This window comes from Phyllopteryx taeniolatus, chromosome 2 (assembly GCF_024500385.1).
Source record: "Phyllopteryx taeniolatus isolate TA_2022b chromosome 2, UOR_Ptae_1.2, whole genome shotgun sequence".
NCBI classification, from domain to species: domain Eukaryota; kingdom Metazoa; phylum Chordata; class Actinopteri; order Syngnathiformes; family Syngnathidae; genus Phyllopteryx; species Phyllopteryx taeniolatus.
Window position 1 is genome coordinate 14068097 of NC_084503.1, and position 24249 is coordinate 14092345.

General features: G+C 41.5%; 1 protein-coding gene and 1 long non-coding RNA gene across 4 annotated transcripts in view; one reads left to right on the forward strand and one right to left on the reverse strand.

The window, feature by feature from the left end:
* Positions 1–243: 243 nt before the first annotated feature.
* On the reverse strand, positions 244–3856 carry LOC133471935 (uncharacterized). Its single transcript, XR_009786451.1, has 4 exons — positions 2882–3856; positions 2053–2141; positions 1597–1816; positions 244–1511 (listed from the first exon to the last, which is right to left on the reverse strand). It is a non-coding gene; the product is annotated as an uncharacterized LOC133471935 (long non-coding RNA).
* Positions 3857–17318: 13462 nt separating this feature from the next.
* The window catches only part of kcnq1.1 (potassium voltage-gated channel, KQT-like subfamily, member 1.1), a 36346-nt gene continuing 29415 nt past the window's right edge, over positions 17319–24249 (forward strand). Inside the window, exons 1-2 of one of the 3 annotated variants that reach the window (XM_061762069.1) lie at positions 17319–17742; positions 22947–23037. In XM_061762069.1, the coding sequence (XP_061618053.1) occupies positions 17459–17742; positions 22947–23037 (375 nt within the window). In that variant the 5' untranslated portion in view covers positions 17319–17458. The remainder of the gene's footprint in view (positions 17743–22946; positions 23038–24249) is intronic. The other 2 variants (XM_061762060.1, XM_061762078.1) reach the window with 2 other exon arrangements.

Sequence of the window (24249 nt, forward strand, 5' to 3'; positions counted from 1 at the left end):
TCATTAACTTAGAATTTTATGGCTGCAAAACGTTCCAAAAAAGCTGGGACAGGGTCATGTTTACCACTGTGTTACATCACCTTTTCTTTTAACAACATTCAATAAACATTTGGGAACTGAGGACACTAATTGTTGAAGCTTTGTAGGTGGAATTCTTTCCCATTCTTGCTTGATATATATATATATATATATATATATAAAATGTGAATTTTCCAAATCACAAGGATAAGGGGGAGGAAACAATCTTGGCTAATATTTATGATTAGGAATTTTGTTGGCTTTTAAAACAGGCTCTTATACAGTGCAGACACTTTTCTGCTCACTCGCCTTGCTTCGCCTCCGTTTACGTTTTTCGTGCTGATAAGCTTGTTTTTCTTCTTCCAAAGAAACTAGAAGCAGCAACTCCTGTATATTTTTAAACCTGTGGGACTGTACTTTTTTTGTAGTTACAGTCAGTTGTTGTTTTACTCACCATTACGTAAGGGTGGCCTGCTAATTAGCACAAGACTGCTATTAGCAAGGAGACTCTCACGTTTGGGGTTTGGTCGATAGCAAGGAAGGCAAGGCAAAAACATGGAGGACCCAAGTGCAGGGAAGCAGGGAGGCAACGCAGTAGTGCAGGAGTATATAAAAAAAAAAAATGTAATTTCCAAAAAAAAAAACAAAGGAAAACAAGGATCATGAAAAAGTCTAAATGCTAAATTAACAGAGTCCAAAATCTAAACACAAAGTAACAAAGAAACACTTGAGTAAACCCATAACAAGAAACAAGACATGACTGAGCGACATTTGGCGACAATGACATGGCACAGACAAAGACAATGACACCTGACAATGACATACTGAAAAGACGTGACAACGACAATGAACCGACAAGAAATGAAAGAAACCGGGGAACTAAATACAAACAGATTGACGAGACAACGAGGGATACCTGGACAAGACACGAATGGCTGGAGAGAGCTGATTGGTCGACACAAGGTAGACGAGAACAGGTGGACACAACAACCAAATGAGCACACAACAAACATGGAACAAAACTAAACACAGACCAGCAATAATATGCCTCCCTCTCCCGCTGACAATATCACAAACTGCTACAGAAGATGGCGGTCCTGGAAATGAAAATCCACCATCTGGAAGTGTATGTGGATGGAAATGGACAGTCAGGGAATGAAACCACTCTACCGATGTCTCAAAATGGTGAGCAGAACCATGCTAACAGACAGCCACTTAGCGCCACAAAGAGGACAGATGTGGACTGTGGAAACGGTAATGGATCACCCAGCAGTTTTGTCACGGTGCGAAGTCAGATGTGGGTTGGATTGGACCCAAGACTGGGGTGGAGGGAGTAGATTTAGAATGGTTTATTGCAGGTTGGCACAGGGTAAGGATATCCAAGGCAAGGTGGTGGGCCGTCGGGGACAAGGAGCGAGCAGGAAGAGGGAACGTGAGCAGGTGGTGTGGCTTGGAGGCGTGGGTGTCGCAGGAAACGAGGCGGGGAAGGCACACTGGAGACGGGAGAGAACAAAATCGGGTGAGTACAGATGCAGATCGTCGGATAATTACTTGCATACCACAGAAACCTGGACGTACGAGCGTCAGTGAGTCACAAACAAGTGTCAGTCCTCGGGCGAACGTTTGCTGGACTTGACAAGATTAAATGCAGGCAGTAATCAGTGCTGCTTGAAGACAGGTGCAAGGCACAGGTGATGCTGATTGCTTGGGAGAAAGAAGGGGAGAGGGAGAGACAAGGTGCAAGGCGTTGCTGCATTGCATGCTTCTTTAACCCCGAGAGAGCGGCAGTGGACGGTCACTACAGTGAAGGGCAAAAAAAAAAAAAAAGTTAATGCAAAACATTTACATTAGAATTATAAATACATTTGAGCCCTTTTACAAGACCCTGGCCAAGAATGCTCAAGCCCCACCACCGAAAGCTATGAAACTCAAACATACAAGAAAAGGGCACCCCAAATGTTAAGTTGGTGATGGAGCTGTTAAGATTGTGAAATGTCTTTGCAGTGAGAAGAAAACACAAGTACTGTGTTTTACCTTGCCCTGAGATTAGCTGGCAACCGCTTCAGGGTATACCCCGCGTCCTGCCCGAAGATAGCTGGGATAGGCTCCAGCAGCCCGCAACCCTAGTGAGGATAAGCGGTAAAGAAAATGGATGTGTTTTAACAATAATATGGTGTCTGATATCTAAAAAAAAAAAAAAATCCTGGAAATCACTCTGAGCACCCAACTGTGAAATCTGTTATTATTCACAGAGGGGCCCTGTCATGCAGCAATCAGAGGTACTGAAGTGAGGTTTCATTAACAAAAAGCACAGAATGAGTCTCCAGTTAAACCCAAACAATCGGAGGAACAAGCGATAAGACAACACGAGGCGCAGATGGAGATACCAGCGTCACCTAAACAATCGAAGGAACGAATGAGATGAGGCAGCACTTGGAATCTCCCACACCCTTCCACAGCCCATTGGAGCAAAGCCCAAAGTAATACTCACTATCATCTAGCCTAAATGCTAATGCGGACAGGATGAAGGCTATTGTCAATGTTGGAATCCAATGCACAACGCGTCAAGATCTTTAGAATGCTGCGGCTTGGATTTTGACCACTCGCTCATTTTCCTATTGACGACCTGACTGCTTGTCATATATGGGGAGTAGCTGGACGCAAGAGCAGGCGGAGGCAGATGTAAAATGATGAAAAGTTTATTGAGGAAAGGTTATGGAGGTGGTCCTGGGTGCGTTGGCAGGCGGTGACGTGGACAGGCGGCTGGCTTGGTGGCAGGAGTGACGTGGATCAGGAACATGGAAACACTGAGAACAAGGAAACACTGGCGTCAAAGAAGGGAACAAAGAATAGTGTGGCTTACTTGGAGGCAAATGGGCCGTGGTACCGCTGGAAGTAACTGCAATACTTTGGCGAGGATTTCCTGGAACATGCAGGCTTATATACCGGTGGTGATGAGGCTGATTGGAGACAGGTGCTGAAAACAGAGAGGGGAGGGGGAGAGAGAGAGGACGCAAAGCACCCTCCAGGCTCCTATAGTGGAACTGCAGGGCAGTATATGACACTGCTAGCCATTCAAACCTGTGTTCATTCATAAGCACAGTGTTCCGGTTAAATTACATTTATTTTACAGTATTTATTTGATAGAAAATACAAAAACACATGCTCCTTCAAAGTAGACTGTTAGATAAGCGGCGTTCACGTCTCACTGGCGGCACCTAATATATATACTGTGTGTGTGTATATATAATATGTTTATGTTTCCTACCTTCTTAAATAAATATTTTTTGATATTACTGTGCGATATAATTAACATGATCAGTGTCTTCACGTTGATGAATATCATTAATTATTAATAATAAAAATCCTCAAAATAGTCATGGGTCAGGGAGGTGGCAATGTATGTTGTACTGGAGTAGGGGGGAACTTGAGCGCTGAGGCAGCAGTTTGGTGTATAGGTGTCTTGCTCAAGGACACCACAGTCATGAGTCCCAGGTATGTTGTAGGTGGATGGTACGTTGCCGCATCCTCTGAAGCTCTTTCAGGTTGACGGTTTTATTTTATTATTTTATTGTTTTGCAGTGTTGACAAGCACCATATGACCATAAGCCCTTGGCTAAAGCATGTATGACAGAAGCTTGCAGAGATTCAGGAACAGGAGCTCAGTGTTATTGACGTGAACATATTATGAATCCTCCATAAAGCTATTTCTTTGCGTTCAAATGTTTATCTCACGCTTCTGCAAATACGCAGTTTGTGATGAAGATTATTGATTGAATTAACTTTGACTTTCTACAGCTGTCAATATTTGACAGACATAATGATGTGACTGGACTATAAGTATCCCAAAAAACAAAAAAACATGTTTACATCCATCTATCCATTTTCACAACCGCTTATCCTCACGAGGGTTGCGGGCATGCTGGGCCCTATCCCAGCTGACCCTGGGCGTGAGGCAGGGTATACCCTGAACTGGTCGCCAGCCAATTGCCGATGTTTACATCCCTCTGGCTAATTGTATACAAATGAAGAAAACTAATAGTAAACTCTTCCCAAAAAAACAACACCACTAAGGGAAATATGGTGATGAATGAACCTAGCAATTATTTCAAAATTGCACAGAATGCATTTGTCAAAGCTTAAAGGGAGAGTTTGCAATTAAAAAAAAAAACTGTTTTTTTCATATTTGTTAAAACTGTCAGTATGACCTGACAGTAGTATGAGTAAAATGATCTGTGAAAAATCAGCCCTTTCTGGCCCTGGTTTATCGCTTTAATTTGGTTTGCAAGAAACCACTGCGCTGAGGAAAAACAACAAATCAAAGACAGAAGGCGTGCATGACAAGAGGTCAATCATTCATGTGCTCTTGCGGGCACACACATAGGGAAGTAACGAAGTACTTGTACTTCGTAACTGTATGCTGAAGTAGATTTTTCAAGTATCTGTACTTGAGTATTTATTTTTCTGGCGACTTTTTACTTTTACTCCTTACTTTTTTTAAACACAAATATATGTACTTTCTACTCCTTACATTTTAAAATTGAGCTTCTTACTTTTAAAACCTAACGTTAGGGACGACACGACGTAAAAAGCAGAACACCGAAAAAACAGAAACCGGAAGTAAGCGAGTCAAGCGCTTGGTCATAGAGGTCGTAGATATGACACTCCACTTTGAGGATGCCTACGGCGCTGCTAAGCTAGTCAGGGAAAAGTATCGGTGCATTCCATGTAGCTAAGCTAGTGTGGCAAAGTGTCGGTGCAAGCCATGTGTTTGTGGATGGTGTAGATACAAGATGTGCTCAAAAATGAAACAAGGATGCCTGCACATTGTGCTGGGTGTGGTTGCACACACGTCATACAATCTCAACAAGGGAACTCCGAACTGGGAACAACCTTATTTCAATAGTACAAATAAATCCTAAGCCTACTTCTTTTTATTTTTTATTTTATTTTATTATATTTTATTTTGTCCATTGGCCCCAGAGATAGCATGTAAATCATCTGGAGAGATACAAAAATCTTTTGGGTTGAAAAATGTAATTCCCATTTTACTTAAGTACATTTATAGTTGTTTACTTTTGTACTTTTACGTAAAAAAGGGAGTGGCTTCAGTACTTTTAGCAAATTAGTTTTTTTTGCACACGTATCAGTACTTTTACTTAAGTACTGAATTCCGTTACTTTTGACGTCTGTAGTGGGCACACCCGCGACCTCATGCTGAACTGTTACCTTGGGCCGCTTCAGGAGCTTTATATCCATCTCTGGAAAGAAAAGAAAAAAAAGCCAATCCCTTGTTTACCAACAACTGGGCACAAGACAGAAGCAGAGCCAAGGGACCTCAGGCAGCTGAGAGGATTCAGAAGCGAAGTGGAATTAGCAACATTTCTGCTCAACAGGTAAGTTCACCACCTCGTTTTGATTTTTAATTGATTGTACATTCCAAAAAATAAAACTTTCTACCAATAACATTTATTCTTATAGTAACATCCATCCATCCATCCATTTTCTGAGGACCGGGGTTCAATCCCCGGCCTCGCCTGTGTGGAGTTTGCATGTTCTCCCCGTGCCTGCGTGGGTTTTCTCCGGGCACTCCGGTTTTCTCCCACATCCCAAAAACATGCATGGTTGGTTAATTGACAAGTCTAAATTGCCCGTAGGTGTGAATGTGAGTGCGAATGGTTGTTTGTTTGTATGTGCCCTGCGATTGGCTGGCAACCAGTTCAGGGTGGACCCCGCCTCCTGCCCGATGATAGCTGGGATAGGCTCCAGCACACCCGCGACCCTAGTGAAGAGAAGCGGTGCAGAAAATGGATGGATGGATGGATGGAGGACCTGTTTGCCAAGGGTGACCCTACTAGAGACGTAAAGCCCCAGACAACTTATCTCCTAGGATCATCGGGACACACAAACCCCTCCTACCACGATAAGGTGACGGTTTGGGGAGGGATATTATCTGCCCGGAGTTCCTAAAGGCTCTGGATATTGTGGGGCTGTCCTGGTGGACAACATTGCATGGACATCGGGGACAGTGCCTCTGGATTGGCAGACCAAGATGGTGGTCCCCCTTTTTAAGCAGAGTGTGCCACCTATAAGGGGATCACATTTCTCAGCCTCGCTGGTAAGGTCTATTCAGGGGTTCTGGAGAGTCGGGTCCATTAGGAAGTTGAATCTCAGATTCAGGAGGTGCTGTGTGGTTTTCGTCCTGGCCGTGAAACAGTGGACCAGCTCTACCCCCACAGCAGGGTCCTCGAGGGTGCATGGGAGTTCGCACAACCAGTCTACGTGTGTTTTGTGGACTTGGAGAAGGCGTTCGACCATGTCCCTCTGGGAGTCCTGTGTGGGGGGTGCTTCGGAAGCATCGGGTACCGGACTCCCTGATACAGGCTGTGCGGTCCCTGTACGAACGGTGTCAGAGTTTGGTCCACATTGACGGCAGTAAGTCGGATTTGTTTCTAGTGAGAGTTGAACTCCACCAAGGCTTTGTCACCAATTCTGTTCATTGCCTTTATGGACAGAATTTATAGGCGCAGCAGGGGTGTTGAGGGGGTCCGGGTCCGGACATGGTTTGATGATGTCAGTATCATGTCGGTGCTTTTTGCAGATGATGTTGTTCTGATGGCTTAATCAAGCCATGATGTCCAACTCTCACGAGAACGGTTCACAGCCGAGTGTGAAACGGCTGGTATGAAAATCAGCACCTCCAAATCTGAGGCTGTGGTCCTCAGTCAGAAATGGGTTGATTACCTTCTCCAGGTCAGGGAGGAGATCTTGCCCCAAGTGGAGGAGTTCAAGTAGTGTTTTTTTTGTTTGTTTGTTTTTGGTCATGTTCTGTCATGTCCCCGCCCAGCCCAAAGGCTCTCCCTTAGAGATAGGGTGAGAAGCTCGGTCATCCGGGAGGGGCTCAGAATCGAGCCGCTGCTCGTCTGCATCTCGAGGAACCTGATGGTGAGATGTTCCGGGCACGTCCCACTGGGAGGAGGCCACGGGGACGACCCAGGACATGCTGAAGAGATTACATCTCTCGGCTGGCCTGGGAACACATCGGGATCCCTCAAGAAGAGCTGGACGAAGTAGTTAGGGAGTGGGAAGTCTGGGCTTCCCTGCTTAAGCTGCTGCACCCAAAACCCGAACTTGGATAAGCGGAGGAAAATGGAGGGATGGATGATGGATTTTCATCATTTGATTAACTTTATAATTTGTTTGTATTGCCTAGCTCACACTATCACCAGTGAGTGATTTCAGTTTGTTTGTCAGTCAATTAGCAATTCACAACGAAGATACCCGAAGATACCCTACCTTTTTAGTTGCATTACGTGACACACAATCAATGATTGTTGCACGATCCGAGAAGAAGCACAGCACAGATCTTTCCGCTCATCAAGTGCGTCCTCTTCGGAACCATTCTAATTTCGGACTGTTTAGCCCTTTGTTTACTTTTTTTAGAAAAAGTTCCATGCGACGATATCGCACCTACGTAGGCGGAACTTCCGCCAAGCGAGCCCCTGTGTGTGGAGCTAGTTTGACGTAATTACACTAACATTAACCGTACGTTGTCTTAATTAAAGAGATGCTAGAATTAAATAAATAACATACATACTGTAAATAGTACTTTTTTATGAAAACAAAATGATTTTCGGGCTTCTTTTACCACATCAATCACAAACGCAATTAAATTTGTGATCGGATGATCGAGGATGGAGAGGCAGAACTTTCGCCACAAGTGTAACAGATTCCTGCCTACGCCACCGCGTGGAGCAGACTAGGTTTCATTTTACAGGAATGCGTTATCCACGGAGTCAATTATCGTTACGCAACGTGAGTAGAAGGACAACATAGATCCTTTCGTTCGTCTCTACCAAGACCGCAAAATGAAAAAAATATGAAACTAGAGGTAATTTTTCTCCCCGAAAATTTTAGACGTGAACCAAATTGTACATAAACCGGGTCGTTCGTAACCCTAGGTTCCACTGTATATATTTTACCATACCTGCGCAGTATTTATCCCCACATGCCTTGTAGTTTATGCCAGTAATTAAAATGCTCTAATGCCATAGCAGACCGAAGAACAACAGCCCTCTTTCTTTTTTTATTGTTTTTAGACTGTTGGCTTTGTCAGAATTACAGTAATTCCTGCCATGAGGAATACGTACATAATTGATGCACTGCACAATGTGGATTCACTCAGGCTCTGAAATCTTTAAGAAAGCTAAATCTGTAAAGAGATTATCAAGGTTTGGTCTATGATTCACTTGCACTTGATCCAATTAGTTTCGCAGCTTGGAACAAAGCAATCTCAAGAAAAACACGTGAGTCAAGTTGTTTCACGCCTTGTCGCTCCCTGTGGCATACAAACAGTCTCCCTCGTTTTCTCTTTTCTTTTTTGAGACATGCTCACCTCATTGTCTTTTGCTACATCCATTTCTTTGCTGCTGCTCTTCTGTGGCTCTCATTTTTTGCCTCAGCAGGCACAGGGAGGGACAGCTTCTGCTTCATGGCACAAGACAAAACAACATGATGCCCATCTCAGAGTCCTGCACATGTGAAACGGCGTGATGGGCAAAGGCAGACAGTTTAACATATTGCACAGGCCAAATAGCTAAGGTATTTTTTATTTATTTTTTTCTAACCTGTAAAAAATAAATAAAAAATCATATCCCTGCTGTGATTATGAATGGCACATTAGGCTATAATTTCTAGTCAACTTGTAATCATATTTTACAATTGCACAGCTGAAAACTGCATCTGTCAAATCACGAGACTCAATTTATTTATTTATTCATTCATTCATTCAGTCATGAATTCATTCTGCTCATCTTTTTGTAAATTGTGGCTACTGGACATATCAATTTTAAAAATCCCCTAATTCTCTACAATAAACAACTTTTATTTAAATTTAAAAAAAGAAGCACTTCAAGTGTTTTAGAGCAGTGATTTTCAACTGCTGGGTCGCGGACAGCTAGTAAAAAATGTACATTCATTCAATACATCTATTCTTATTTTGATTTTTCTGATACAATGCAGACTACAGAGGTATCCCAAGTTCCCACGTGGAACATATTAAGTAAGAGACAGGAAGTGCAGCTTCCTTGCACTTTAGCCATTAGTTTACACTGCAAACAAATACAGTGCAGCTCAGCCTCTGGCTAGTGGACGTCATGGCAACCAAAATGCTTTTGGCGGTACATCAAACTCATGTGAAACGGCTTTTGAAAATCTTATTATACGTGTTGTCAGTGACTATTTTGAAACAAAACATGTTCTTTATTGTTCTGAACCTCTATAAAAGTGGGTCGCGACTTTGCAACAAAAAGAAAATGCCGGGTGACAACAGTTGAGAACCATTGTTTTAGAAGGCAGACGAGATAAATTACTTCCTTTTAATGTAGATGATTGCACAGCATTTGACACACACACATACACACACACACACACACACACACTCACACACAAATACGTACACACACGCATATTGTTACATATTAAATTAAAAGGTCAAATATATATTTTGGGGTAAATGTGACTTTGGAAGCACATTTCTCATAGTGATGTTTGTTTCCATGACAACCTTTATCTGATAACGTGCATTGCAATCATGTTTTTTTTTTTTCCTATGTGGTTTTTTAGCCGGTGGCACGGTTAGCGCATCTGCCTCACAGTTCTGAGAACCGGGGTTCAAATCCGGCCCCGCCTGTGTGGAGTTTGCATGTTCTCCCTGTGCCTTCGTGGGTTTTCTCCGGTTACTCCGGTTTCCTCCCACATCCCAAAAACATGCATGGTTGATTGATTGAAGACTCTAAATTGCCCCTAGGTGTGAATGTGAATGTTGTTTGTTTATATGTGCCCTGCGATTGGCTAGCAAATGGTTCAGGGTGTACCCCGCCTCCTGCCTGAAGTTCGCTGGGCTAGGCTCCAGCACTCCCACGACCCTTGTGAGGATAGGCGGCTCAGAAATTGGATGGTTGGATGGGTTTTTTAGCCACCTGCTACTGGGAACTAATCTACCAATGAGTGTGCTTTGTTGCACAGGCCTGAACAATGCAAAGAGATTTCACAGGATCACATTAATATTGTCAGTGAGTAGTTTCTCTTTTCTCGTTTAAATAGGGGCTAGGTCATGTCATACAATCATAGTACAGTAATCTAAATATAAGGACTAATGCTTGATGAGCATTTGAACAGCACACTGAAAGGAAAATTCACATATAGATCGTGGGAAACCCAGCAATGATTACATTATTTTGTCTCTTTTAAAGACACAGATGAATGCTTTTATGTCAACTTGATTAGATTAATCTTGATTGCACTCTGTAAATGGGTAATGCATCGCAGGTATTATTGATAATAACTGCATGATGGTTTGAGATTGGATTGCAGTATTTGACAGATCACTTGTAATGCTTGAGACAATTTGGTGGAAGAGAAATGCACTTCTTTAATTCCTCTCAGTTGAGCACGTCCTTGTGTGTGCAGTTTGAAATCACCACACAGTGTTCTTTTAATTGGCTATGAGTCATCGCATAGCACAATACCAACCATTATGTTACTGGAGGAATTGCATTCAATACAAAATAAAAATACAATGTCCCTTTGTATAAAAAAATGTTGCTATGTACAAGCCAATTCTTCTGAATCCCAAACGCACATAAAGAACAGGCTAAGAGGAGATGAAACATTCCAATGATTAAAGGATAATATCTCCATTCACAGTGGCATGCCTCCATCACAACTGCATGGTGGCAATGTTTTACAGCGCAGGGATGACAGGAGGTCAGACTTGATAGTACATGTTGTAATGGATGCCATTAAAAACACATCATCCCAAAAACCTCCAGCGACACCTATTCATTCATTAAACAGTACATTTTATAACCGTTCCCAACTTTACGTTTTGTCAAGGATTTGCAGCATTCCCTGAAGCCTGAAGCTCATCTTTTCCTCAAGTCAGCTGCAACAATATGCTTCTACAGTGCTTTGCCATCTACAGAATCTTAAAACCGAGCTTGTCTTCTCCGTTTGTCTGCATGCCACACAGCACTGGTTGCATTAAAAGTCAACAGCGGAAATGACATTTTATTGTAATTGTTTGGGGAAAAAAAGATGCTCGATTATAAATGACATGCCACCAGAGCAGTGTGTGTCTGTGCACAAGTTGTGTATGTGTGTAAGAAGGATCAATGAATAAATATAATTGCTGTCTGAGGCACCATGTGCAAATTAGAAAGCATATACAGTAGTTTAAGTGTGTAATGTTGAGTTATGAATATAAATATAAATAATATAAAAACATATGCACACAGTTGATATACAGTACTGTATATGATTCTTTAAGCTTGGGTTCATGATTATGTTGTCCTCTTTAAACATTTTTAAGTATTTGGTTGTTTACCTAACCATTCATGAGCATTTTTAATTTTGGGTCGCTGACACTCTACAGCAGTGGTCCCCAACCACCGGTCTGCGGACCAGTACCGGGCCGTGAGGCATTTGTTACGGGCCGCAGAGAAAGAATAACCAATTTATATAATTTCTGTATTACAATTCGCGTGTCAATGTGTTTTATTTTGAAAATTGACCAGATCATCTCCGCCGCAACAGCTGCGCTTTTCAATTGACACGTCGAGACTGCATAGAACGCTTCCGTTTCCGGTCCCAGCCGGCTCGAATGCTTGTTTCTGGCGGACTGGCAAACGGCGGCAGAGCTCCAAGAACGAAATCATTTCATAAACTAATTCAGCTCATTACCTTAACTGAAAAGATTTGTTCTTTTGAATGAAACGTTTAGATGACGTTCTTCATGACGTACTTCAGTCGTGCACCGACTGCAAATAACTTGCGTTTTGTTTGTCTGAGACACCGCAAAATAGTCCCACACCAACGACCTGTTTTTTCACTGACAATTTGAAAAAACTTGATTGGCCGTCAGATAGTTACAGTACTATGGCACAAGACACGTGACAATGCTAAAAATAAACAAGCATTTGGGTTCATATGCGACGCGGAGTAAATGTCTTTTGCGGAACTGATCGATGATGTCATTGATCGGATCGGCGAATTATGACATGAAAGCTGATCGGCCGATCAGCATAAAATGCTAATTGTCAGCCGATACCGATCAAGCCGATTCGGTGTAAAGTCTAATATATATCCATCCATCCATTTTCTGAGCCGCTTCTCCTCACTAGGGTCGCGGGCGTGCTGGAGCCTATCCCAGCTGTCATCGGAGAGGAGGCGGGGTACACCCTGAACTGGTTGCCAGCCAATCGCAGGGCACATACAAACAAACAACCATTCGCACTCACATTCACACCTGCGGGCAATTTAGAGTCTCCAATTAATGCATGTTTTTGGGATGTGGGAGGAAACCGGAGTGCCCGGAGAAAACCCACACAGGCACGGGGAGAACATGCAAACTCCACACAGGCAGGGCCGGGGCTTGAACCCGGGTCCTCAGAACTGTGAGGCTGACGCTCTAACCAGTCATCCACCGTGCCGCGTCTAATATATATATATTCATTGTTCATTCATTATACTTCATTGTCTCAGTACTTGTGCTCTGTGCAATGACAATAATGTTGAATATAATATAATCTAAACTAATATTAATCTTCTAATGTAAGATCCTGGAGTAAGGGTATCTTGCAGGTCATATAGCAACATTTCAACTTCACAAAACAGCATTGGAGTTTCACTGCTAAAGATGTTTAAAAAATGCCCCAAAATTATCAACATATAACCAACATAGTTTGTGTTTAAAATTAAACTATTACTTTTCCTATCGATACACTCTCGCCTCTCTCTCGTAGTTAGGTGTATAAAACAAGAAGAACCACGAGTTGTGTTTGATTTCTTCTAGGCGACAGAACCTGTCATCACAAGAATGTCTCATTAAAATCTGCTGCATTGAACTCATCAGCTTGGTCAATCTCTCTTGAAAAGAGAATTGTGCTGAATGACCTTGTCAAAAAAATCTTCAAGTCTGCCCTCAGCTTCCATTGTAACAATGTAGCTATAAAACCATGAAACACTATTGGCCTGCAAGCACTTCCAACTTTGTAGCTGATGCCGATTTACCATGTCCTTCTGTTTCACTGTTAGGAGCAAATGATTTGTCCATCATACACGTTTGTTTTTGTGGACTGTCAATGCAGGGAAAGGTATGTGTCATTATCATCTGTCATGTGGAAACTCAGGTTGCAGAAAAGTAAAAATAAACTGTGATGCATGAGTGTTGCAAAATGTGAACTGAAAAAAAGGAAATAATTATCTACCACTTTTGGCCTAGCCACTAAATGCAGTGTGTACATGTTCCTTGTCAGTACCCTGTCAGGCTTAATTTGAACGAAATGTCTCCAAGAATAGAAGGTGCCAATAGATTGTTACAACAACAAGAGAAAACCCGAGTTTGACAATACACATATACCAGAACCAATCAACTACAAATGAATGAACAATAGAAGAAGTGACTTTCAGCTTTTCCCTGTCAGGGGTCATCTCACGAAAACAGGCCTTAAATCAGAACTGGGCACTTGGACCTGCAGTGAAAATCCAGGTTTTGAGAAAAAAACACAATCAGTGTTAATGAGGAACAGATAAGATGTGGTGATTAGCAGGCACCTGATTGGACAAAATCATAAGAGGTGTGAAAACAAAAGCAAATTCAATGTGAGGCTGAGTGAAATGTGAAATTTAAGAAATTACAAATTCACGATTATACATTTCTACAGATCGTTCTGAAAGGTTCAAATGAATAAGAATTGACAAAAAAAAAATTGTTGAAAACGGGGTCATAAAAACTCATAACGTGCTTTAGATCGTCACTTAGAGAACAAGTTATAATTCAAAATATGTCAAAATAACAACAACAACAGAATCACGCTCCTCTGACTGTTGTGATTCGGTACAATAAGGGAGAACTTTCAACCTATGATTCTCTGTCTACTTGTGGTTAAGATAGTCAAACCACAAATTTGTCTCATACACTCAGCACAACTTAAAATTGTGACTTTAAAACTTTGTGTACCACATTCTCTGTAATCAGTGGGCATCGGGTATAAGAACAAAAAACAGCGTCTGATCTGTTGACGTAACTGTAGATCAGTGTCAGTGTCAAAAGTCATCGGTTTTTTCTTTTTTTTAAACAGCCATGAAAGCAAGTATAATTATGATTTCAAGGCGCCATATTTTACTAAACCAACCTTTTCTAGTATTTGGGATGTAATATTGGTTCTATGGTGCCTCAGTAAACGTGAAATATGAATTAAAATCGTCCACAAATTCCTGCGTTCTAGACGTTTTCCAGCCGAGAGGCCAGAAATTAGGTCATTTGAATTTCTCGAGCTTATCTACGTCACGAGCAAAGATCTCCGCCTACCTCTCTGTTCTCGAGCCAGCGCTGTCATCATAACAAACACGTATGGTCTCACAAGTGGGTCTTCTCCACAGAGGCAACCAATCAGAGGAAAGGGGGTGGTCTTAGCGAAATACAGACCAAGGGCTCCAAAACTGGGTCAAACCGATGTAGCTGTCAGAGGGGCCTTTTCCGGACACTCATATGACAAAACCAATGTGTTTTTTTAAATGAAACTGACACTTACATATTAATTCCATGTTAGAGAGTAACTCTATGGAGGTCTAAATAGCCAAAATATGGGACCATTGATGAGTGGATTGTTTATTGTGTACTAAAGGGTGGATGACATCAGCAACACAAATCCATATATGTATGCTATTCAAATTACTAGTGATGCGTCAAAAATCTCAATGGCTGAAATGTTTCGGCCGAAAAATAGCACAGAAAGTGCATGTTCGGTTTTGGACTGAAATACTTTTGTCACTGAAATAACATGTTGTTTATCATTGCTAACTCATAGCTTTGCCAAAGCCGGAATGCAAGCTTGAAAACTACTTAGTTCAGAATTACCGTAATTTCTCGTATATAATGCGCACCCAGGTATAATACGCACCCCCGAAGTTGACCCCAAAATTCTGGAAACCCCTTCTATCTACGTATAATGCATTTTTACAATGCATGATTTTGCTTCTACCCATATGATCAAAACATGAACTGTCTGTATTTTGTTAGTTTTTTTTCAAAGAATTATTCGGAAGTTTAGCACTTTATTTTAACACGTAATCCTTTTTTAAATTTATCTGCTCTTATTTTGAAATTCACAGCCCTACTTTTATTTATCCATCCATCCATTTTCTGAGCCGCTTCTGCTCACAAGGGTCGCGGGCGTGCTGGAGCCTATCCCAGCTATCATCGGGCAGGAGCCGGGGTACACCCTGAACTGGTTGCCAGCCAATCGTAGGACACGTACAAACAAACAACTCACATTCACACCTACGGGCAATTTGGAGTTGTCAATCAACCTACCATGCCCGGAGAAAACCCACGCAGGCACGGGGAGAACATGCAAACTCCACACAGGCGGGACCGGGGATTGAACCATTCGCACTCACATTCACACCGTCACTGAGTGGGAACTGAACCCACGCTGCCTGCACCAGTCAGGCGAGTGTACCACTACACCATCAGTGACTTACTTTTATTTAGTAAATTAGAAAACACACAGCGGCCGACTGATTAGAGCGTCAGTTCTGAGGACCCGGGTTCAATCCCCGGCCCCGCCTGTGTGGAGTTTGCATGTTCTCCCCGTGCCTGCGTGGGTTTTCTCCGGGCACTCCGGTTTCCTCCCACATCCCAAAAAAACATGCGTTAATTGGAGACTCTAAATTGCCCGTAGGTGTGAATGTGAGTGCGAATGGTTGTTTGTTTGTATGTGCCCTGCGATTGGCTGGCAACCGGTTCAGGGTGTACCCCGCCTCCTGCCCGATGATAGCTGGGATAGGCTCCAGCACGCCCGCGACCCTAGTGAGGAGAAACGGCTCAGAAAATGGATGGATGGATGGAGAAAACACACAGTTGTGCTCATATGTTTGATTACCCAGGCAGAATTTGTAAGATGGGTACGATTCTTTACAGAAAACATGAAGGACCAGCCGAAACACATTTCATTTTATTTTAATAGGATTCAAATTAAACGGTCAATCATTTCAGAAAAGCATTATCATTAAACAAAACATAACCATAAAGAAATTAATGATGGTTGTTGTTCATTCCGTCATATTTTTAAAAAACAATATTTTACAAATTCTGCTAGCGTATGTAAACTTATGAGCACAACTGTACATATATGCAGTCGTACTGTCATATTGGAATGAAAGTGTAGGCTACACTTTTTTATATATAACCACTAGGTGGCGGTGGCATTTTGGAATGAACGTGTACAGCTTTTTCATAACCACGAGATGGTGGCATACATTTATAAAATGTGAAGGTTTTCCCCTATACCTATTTATAATGCACACTATTGACTTTTGACATTTTGTTTTGGGGGGGGGGGGGGGGGGGGGGTGCATTATACACAAGTATATAGTATTTTACACGCAGCCTCTAGTCACGGTTTGATAATGACATCGTTGTGTCCCATAGACCATAAATGTGACAGTTAAATAAGGCACACATTCAACTAATGTTAACATAAGCACACATTAACTACAAATATGAAAGTGTTTATTAAGGCAATAATTCTAATTTGCATGTCGCAATGAATTGTGGAACTGCGTGGCTTTACCGTCATTATGCAAGCAGCTAGTCCAAACTGCAGTATCCCTATTGTCACCCATCCTTGCTGCTTTCCACTGTTCAGCTACTATGGTGGAATGCTTGTTCAATGCTATGTATGCTATGGCCCCAGCTAACCCACAAGCTACAGCTAATGCGGCCAAATACAATGCCGAGCATCGCATTTAGCAGAAATGAGCAAATGCAGTAAAAATGAGGACTGGCGATGCTATTGAGTGGTTAAAGTTAATAAATGTGCCACGTATCCTTAAGTCCTATCAAAGACACAACTAAAATTAATCTCCCTAATGGCACCCCCCCATTTGCAGGCTTTTTTGAATAAACCAACAGTTCAAGAAAATGAAGTGAACGTATCAGTCAGGGCACAAACACACACACAAACACACACGCATCACACACAGAAAAAAAAAAAAAAAACAGTGGGAATGTTTCTGTTCCTTGAAAAAAGTTGTGATGCCAGTTCGTCTCATTCCTATCAAACAGCAGCAAAGTTTACTGTACACAATGCAAGTGAAGTTAACTTTCATTACGGTAGTTTTTATTCATTGTATTTATTAAATTTTTAATAGACAATATTTATCCACAATATCCGTCTTTTTTTAAATTGTATTTTTTTTTTTTTTTTTGTGGTAACCCCCCCGGAATGTTCACTTCATGGTACGCCCTCTTGGCGGGGAGGATGGTTGTTTTGTTTCTCGCAGTGTTGCGCAACTGTGGGTCTGCAATTGCAAATGACCCAAACAGAGCAGGGGAGAAGTAAAGCGAGCTGTAAAAGAACACAAAGAAGACACAATGTCGAATTTTGCGCGCGGACGGAGGTCTCCGGATGCGCCCCGGGGAAAGATACCACAGGACTGGGAGCTGTCAGAGACAAACCTCAGCGCGTCAGACCATCCAGTTACTTTCATTGGCAACTCGGTTTCTCAACGGGCACCCCAAGTTCACCTTCAGCCGTACTTAGTTAAACCACGCAGCGGAGTACGCCCAGTCCTCACTCACACCTATATCCAAGGACGCGTCTATAACTTTTTGGAAAGGCCCTCCGGCTGGAAGTGCTTCCTTTATCACTTGACTGTGTGAGTCTTATCATATTTATCATCCAAACAACCAACGGATACATTAACTGTGCACGAAAATATATCTTCACTCTATTGCATTGTCTCTTCAAAGCACAGCTATGTGCAGTTCATATACTGTACACGCCATAGATATATATAGATAGATTGATAGATACTCAAAATCATGTAACTCTCCTGGGGTCAGGTTTTTAGGTGCTAGGGTGGTGGGGTGCTATTCCTTTTCAGAGCGGTCAAGCCAGCCTCCACTCGAAAAGAACTCATGCCAGCCACAGACGCCCCTAATTTTGTCTAGACTAGGCATTACGGTAATAAGCCGCCAACAAGCGACGAAAGGCACCTTCAAAATAAAAGCTACCAAAATAATACGTGGATATCAATGCACACTATTTTTTTTTTTAAATGAATTAAAATAATCCTTTCGGTATCGCAACAACAGTTCAGTTCTGGGGGACACTACACCACCCCAGGTCTCCAGCAAAAGAGGTCCCATCCAAATCTGATCTGGCATTTCAAAATAAAAGTCCCCTGAAATATGCGTATTTCACTGTTACTACCATTGATTTAAAAAATGTATTTAAAAATATCTGTGAGGTATTGCAACACCAGTTCAGTTCTGGGGGATACTAGACCACCAGAGGTCTCCAACAAAAGAGGACCCACCCAAATATGATGTGGCATTTCAAAATAAAAGTCCCCTCAACTCTGCATATTTCACTGTCACTACCACTGATTTAAAACATTCGTGAAAAAAATCTATGCGGTATCGCAACACCACTCCAGCTCTGGGGGATACTAGACCACCCCAGGTCTCCAACAAAATAGGTTGCATTCATTACAAATTTTTGATTTTTTTAAATCAGAGGTAATGGCAGTGAAATATGCAGTGTTGAGGAGACTTTTATTTTGAAATGCCACATCAGATTTGGGTGGGACCACTTTTGTTGGAGACCTGGGGTGGTGTATTGTCCCCGACAACTGGGCTGGCGTTGCGATACCTCATAGATTTTTTTTTTACACATTTTTTCATCCATCCATCCATCCATTTTCTGAGCCGCTTCTCCTCACTAGGGTCGCGGGCGTGCTGGAGCCTATCCCAGCTATCATCGGGCAGGAGGCGGGGTACACCCTGAACTGGTTGCCACCCAATCGCAGGGCACATACAAACAAACAACAATTCGCACTCGCATTCACAGCTACGGGCAATTTAGAGTCTCCAATTCAATCAGGGGTAATTACTAAAAATATGCAGATTTCAGAGGCTTTTATTTTGAAATACAATATCAGATTTTTATCAAACCTCTTTTAGTGAAGTAGGATTATTTTGCGGCGGCTGTGGCTCAGTAGGTAGAGCGGGTCGTCCACTGACCAAAGAGTAACTGGTTCAAATCTCGGCTCTGCCTGTCTGTATGTTGAAGTGTCCTTAGGCAAGACACTGAACCTTAATTTGCTCCCAATGGGCTTGGCAGCACCATCCTCGCATGACAGCAGTCACCCATTAGAGTATGAAAGTGCGTGTGTGTGAATGGGTGAATGTGAGGCTTTGTAAAGGGCGTTGGGCACTGTGATGGTGAAGATAAAGCACTATATAAATGCATTCCATTTACTTTTTATAATTTTTTGAAAAAATATATACTTGCAGTCATGTATGCAGATGTCAAATAAACTTTATTTTTTCATGCATCTCAAGATTTGAATTAACCTTGCTGGTTGCATTCCGGGTGCATTATACCAGAGCGCTTATTTATATAATTCCATTTTCTGAGCCGCTTCTCCTCACTAGGGTGTTGTTATATTTTTATCCAGACACAAATGTAATTGTATCAAATGATTTAATCAAAGCTACCTTGTCTTTCTTTTTTATTACATTTTCTCCAAGATGATAAGGAGGATCAAAAGAGGGATTATTGGCAGGAAATGCAATAGTGCAGCACTAACACTGTCGAATTACTGGATGATCACGTCACACAATCGGTTTTTGATACATCTTACGATGCAGTCGGACACATCAGCAGCGACACGACCCGGGGTCGGTGGGTGTTTTGTGTATCGAAGATGACACACCCTCTCTCGGGGAACCCAGCCGGGATTTAGCAAAAATGAGCAAATGCAGCAAAAATGAGGACTGGTGACGCTATTGAATGGTTAAAGTTAAGAAATGTCCCACATATCCTGCGCCCCAATGTACGTCTGAATACCACCACTCCAAGGTTCATTTCCTCTGGCCACATCCTTCTTCTTAAGGTCTGTTCTGCTGCGTCAGTTCCATACCCGATGGCCTGCCTTTTGTGTGCACCTGTAATGCCCAACAGATGGTAGGCTTTGCAGAGGGTTGGACCAGCAAACGCTCAAAGGGCAGGCACCAAGTTTTCCAGCCCTGACTGTGGCAATCCTCCATCAGCTTGGCATACTAAGCGCTCTTCCTTTCAGCCGCCTCTTCTATCTGTCCTATTATAGAACTGGGAGCTCCAGCTTGACCACCTGCCTCGTTCCTGCTGACAGGAGTGTCATGTCTGGTCTCAGAGATGTTGTAACCTGAGATGCTTCCCCAAATTGCCCATCAGTTTCCAGTCCTTGGCTGTTTCGAAGACACGAGTCACCGACTTTCCCTGTACCTTCGGCCTCTCTCCAGCCTTGACAGAGGAGATGCTTTAATTGGCTGGTCTCTTCTGTTGTTTGGCTCCAGCAATGGCTGAACAAATGAAGTTAGTGATTGTCTTCAGAACCTGGTTGTGGTGCCAACAATAGCGGCCATCTCCCAGAGCTTTTGTTCTCTACTGTCATCCTCCCTCCCTGTACACAGGGAGCACACAGGGGTCTCAGCTGCTCCAGCAGTGGAGGCTTGATGGAGTCATTCAGATAACATGCACAAGGTTGTGATTTAATTCCCTGTGCACCGCACAGATCCTAGGAACATATTTGCAAGGTATTTGGGGATTGGTATCGCTATCTCTATGCTGCTAAAGCCCGTGGAATGCCTATTTGCATAATATTTTAACATTGTTATGATATGGTGTATATACCGCTTTTATTATGACTTGAGGACATTAAAGTTGGATGGCCCTGAACCTCTTAAATTATATTTGAAAAGAAACCAAAATGTTTGGACACGGTGGCACTCGTAAATCCCCCACTGTTGACTCGGGCCCGCCCCCTTACACACCAGTCTCAAAATTACATTTTGAGTTGGAGAGTGATTTTTAAATTGGATTGTTATGATGTGAATTGGACAGACACACTTAAAAGAGATCTTGGCCTCAATGGGTTTTTTATTTCTGGTTTTGAGCAACTGATTGATATTCTGGCCTCCCTCCACAGGCTGCCTTTGCACTTAAGAGTTCATTGTAATATTCTGCTATTTGTTTTCTAATCTCTAAATGGTCTCACCCCGCCTTACCTCTCTGAGCTGCACCATCCCTACGCTCCTGCCTGGTGTCTCAGGTCATCTAATACAGTATGCTGCTTCTGGAGGTTCTGAAGTCTCAGCAAGAGCTCAGAGCTTTTTCTTTTGCTGGTTCAAAACTATGGAATGACCTCCTAATGTGCTTTAGACCAGCAGTGTCAGTGTCTATTTTTAAAACTCACCCTGAAACCCCATTTTTATTCCTTGGATTTTAACACGGCATGAGACAGAGGCCCTTGTTTTAGTGTCCTATTTGAATATATTGTTGTTGTTTTGTCTTTATTTTTTGCATCGTTTTTAAATTCTCATATTTACAGTAATTGTCGTGTTTTATCTTTGATTTGTATTCATCATTCGGCACTTTGTTTCTGCTGAGATTGTTTTTAAAGTGCTCTATAAATACAATTTTGTAAAGTATTAACTACATTTAACTAGCATTATTGCCCTCAATATTTTTTTGGTTTTGCAATTTTTCTCAGTAATGGCAGTTCTAATAATTTATTGTCATTTAAATTTACTGTTAACATTGCTTTTGTGGAAGGGTTCATTTAATCTAATCAATTATATTCATCCATTGCAAAGCTGGTCGCTGAAACAGCCTCTTGCATGTGAAATTGCATTCCTATTCATTAGTGTCTTTGTAACATCCATTGCTGTAAAAGTCGATTTTCAAACATACGCTGCTATACACAAAACTAATCACCTCACCCCAGGTAACAGCGGGAATACAAAAATAGATCTAAAAACAACTACTTACATTATTCCTGGCTGGTTTGGTGGAATCATGGATGAACTACATGAGTGAATGGCTAATTACCTACTTGTTTGTTTGTATGCAGGCTTGTAGCTGTATCATATGTGAAGTTGTGAACCACCCCCACACACCCGAACTGAAGTGAAGTGTTTCTGAAAATGTAATGTCTTCAAGAATGGGTTGCCAGCACATACTCGAGAAATAACTAGCTGTCCTGTCATAGCCACATTTACTTTTCCTATTTGTGGTTACGTCTCAAGAAAAGCTATCTATCAGCCCCATGCAACACTCATATTTAATGTTTCATTGTTGTAGATAATGTAATGATTTACTTCACTCAATTGTTTACAATTAGTCATTTGTCTTTTGTCTTTGTTTCGCTCTCCCTTCTAGAAACTTTGTTCTGTTCGACTGATCAAGTCTGATTCTCAATAAACCTCATTTATAATACCACAGCGGAAGCTTAAAAACTCCACTGTGACACAGTAAAACTGTTCAGACATAAAAGGGATACCGATTTTCCGTTCTGCTTGACCAAACAGCCGAACAGGACAAAAAAGAAAAAGGAAAGAAAAAGCTAGTATCTATCTATCTGAAGTATGTTGGTGTGTCCTTATTACAACTTACTGTAACTACAACATCTTTTCCACGAAGGATATTCAGGAGCAATTTATTGTTGGTTGACATTTTGTGTATTGATGTGTTAATACCTGTTTGTTAGTATTCATTTTTTAACCTGGGTTGTCTTTGAACTCTCGCTCTCCAGTAGTAGGATATTCATGGCAAAAACATAAAATAATATTATAATAATTTTCTCTACGATGTATTTTTAGAATAAGGCTACTTGTAAATGTACATTTAATAACTGAAAAATTAAGCGTATTTGTGCAATATGCAGTTCATCATCATTATTGAAAGTGATTGCAAAATGATATATGACGTAGGTATTAAATAAGGAAAACAACATTATAACAAATAACAGCCTTTATTAAAACAATACCAACAACTGTTGCACTGTTTTTTGTCTTTTCATCCTTCTCTTTTCAGGTTCCTCATAGTTCTTGCTTGCCTGATCCTCAGCATTCTGTCAACCATCCCCCTGTATGATAAATTTGCTTTCACAATTCTCTTCTGGATGGTGAGTATTTATTCTGATTGTCAAATAGAGACTTTGTCATAGTAAATAAGATAGTAATGATGGACCACTTAAAAAAACGAAGGGAGACGTTGTTAATGTAAGTAGTGAATGTAAGTAATGTGAAGTGAATGTCAAACCAAAACAAGTCAAACTACATAGAGTTTGTTTCAGGTTCGCCATATGAGCTACAGAATGTTATTTGTGTGAGAAGCAAAGACTGACCCTGATCAATGTTTCATTAGGCAGTTGTGAAAGGTAATACAGATTGATTGAACTAAGAAATCTCTTTTTTCCCCACATAATACTGTACTTCTGTTTTTATTGCCCATCTATTCTGCAGCCATTTCTCTCCATGGTGTATCCTGTTATGATCACTTCCTTCTCAGCACTTTTGGAAGGATTTTATTGCGTACATGCCCGAATGAATGTATTGAATCAGAATCAGTATCGGTTTATTCCCATTGTCAGTGAAAGGTACATTCACAACGAGGAATTTTTCTCTGTCCGACGGTGCAACATGGAACAAAGATGGTACTAATAAAATTTATAAAAAAATGTAATATAACTAGACAAAGAAAAAAGAAAATAAACAATGTGGAATAAGCAAAAACTCTGCAACAAGCATCAGTCACTCATTCTAAGTTACCCATGACTGACACAATTAAAATTAGAGAAAGGAACAGCCTTACAGAGATCTTAGTAATTACTGACAGACAAATTGCATTGAACACAATCTGATTGTCGAACCTGGTTGACCAATTTGTCGATTGAGATAGATAATATTTGAGATAATTAGCAAAGTGGTCACTATAATGTGACATTTATAATTAGTAATTTTTTAAAGGGGAGCAAACACTTAATTTCTTGTATACAAATAACTGCCCACTCATAATGTGTGAAATTAACCACCAATTAAATATTAGACGCCTATTTCCGAAAATGTATCTGCAGGCGTGCCATATTGTGTTGGATTGTTACCAAACTGTGTGGCTAATTTACATAATACCACCTCCGCACCGAGTTGCGCATACGCATGACTTGGCAGTTAGGCTGGGCGAAGTTCCACCTTTTTCAGGTGTAGCGTATATTGGTTAAATCAAAATGTAATTAATTTAGGAGAAATTAATAAGCCGGAAGCGACGCCTGCATTATTTCCGGTTTAGCGTAATTTTAAGTTTAATTGTTAAAATCAAACTAATTTTATCTAGTAAA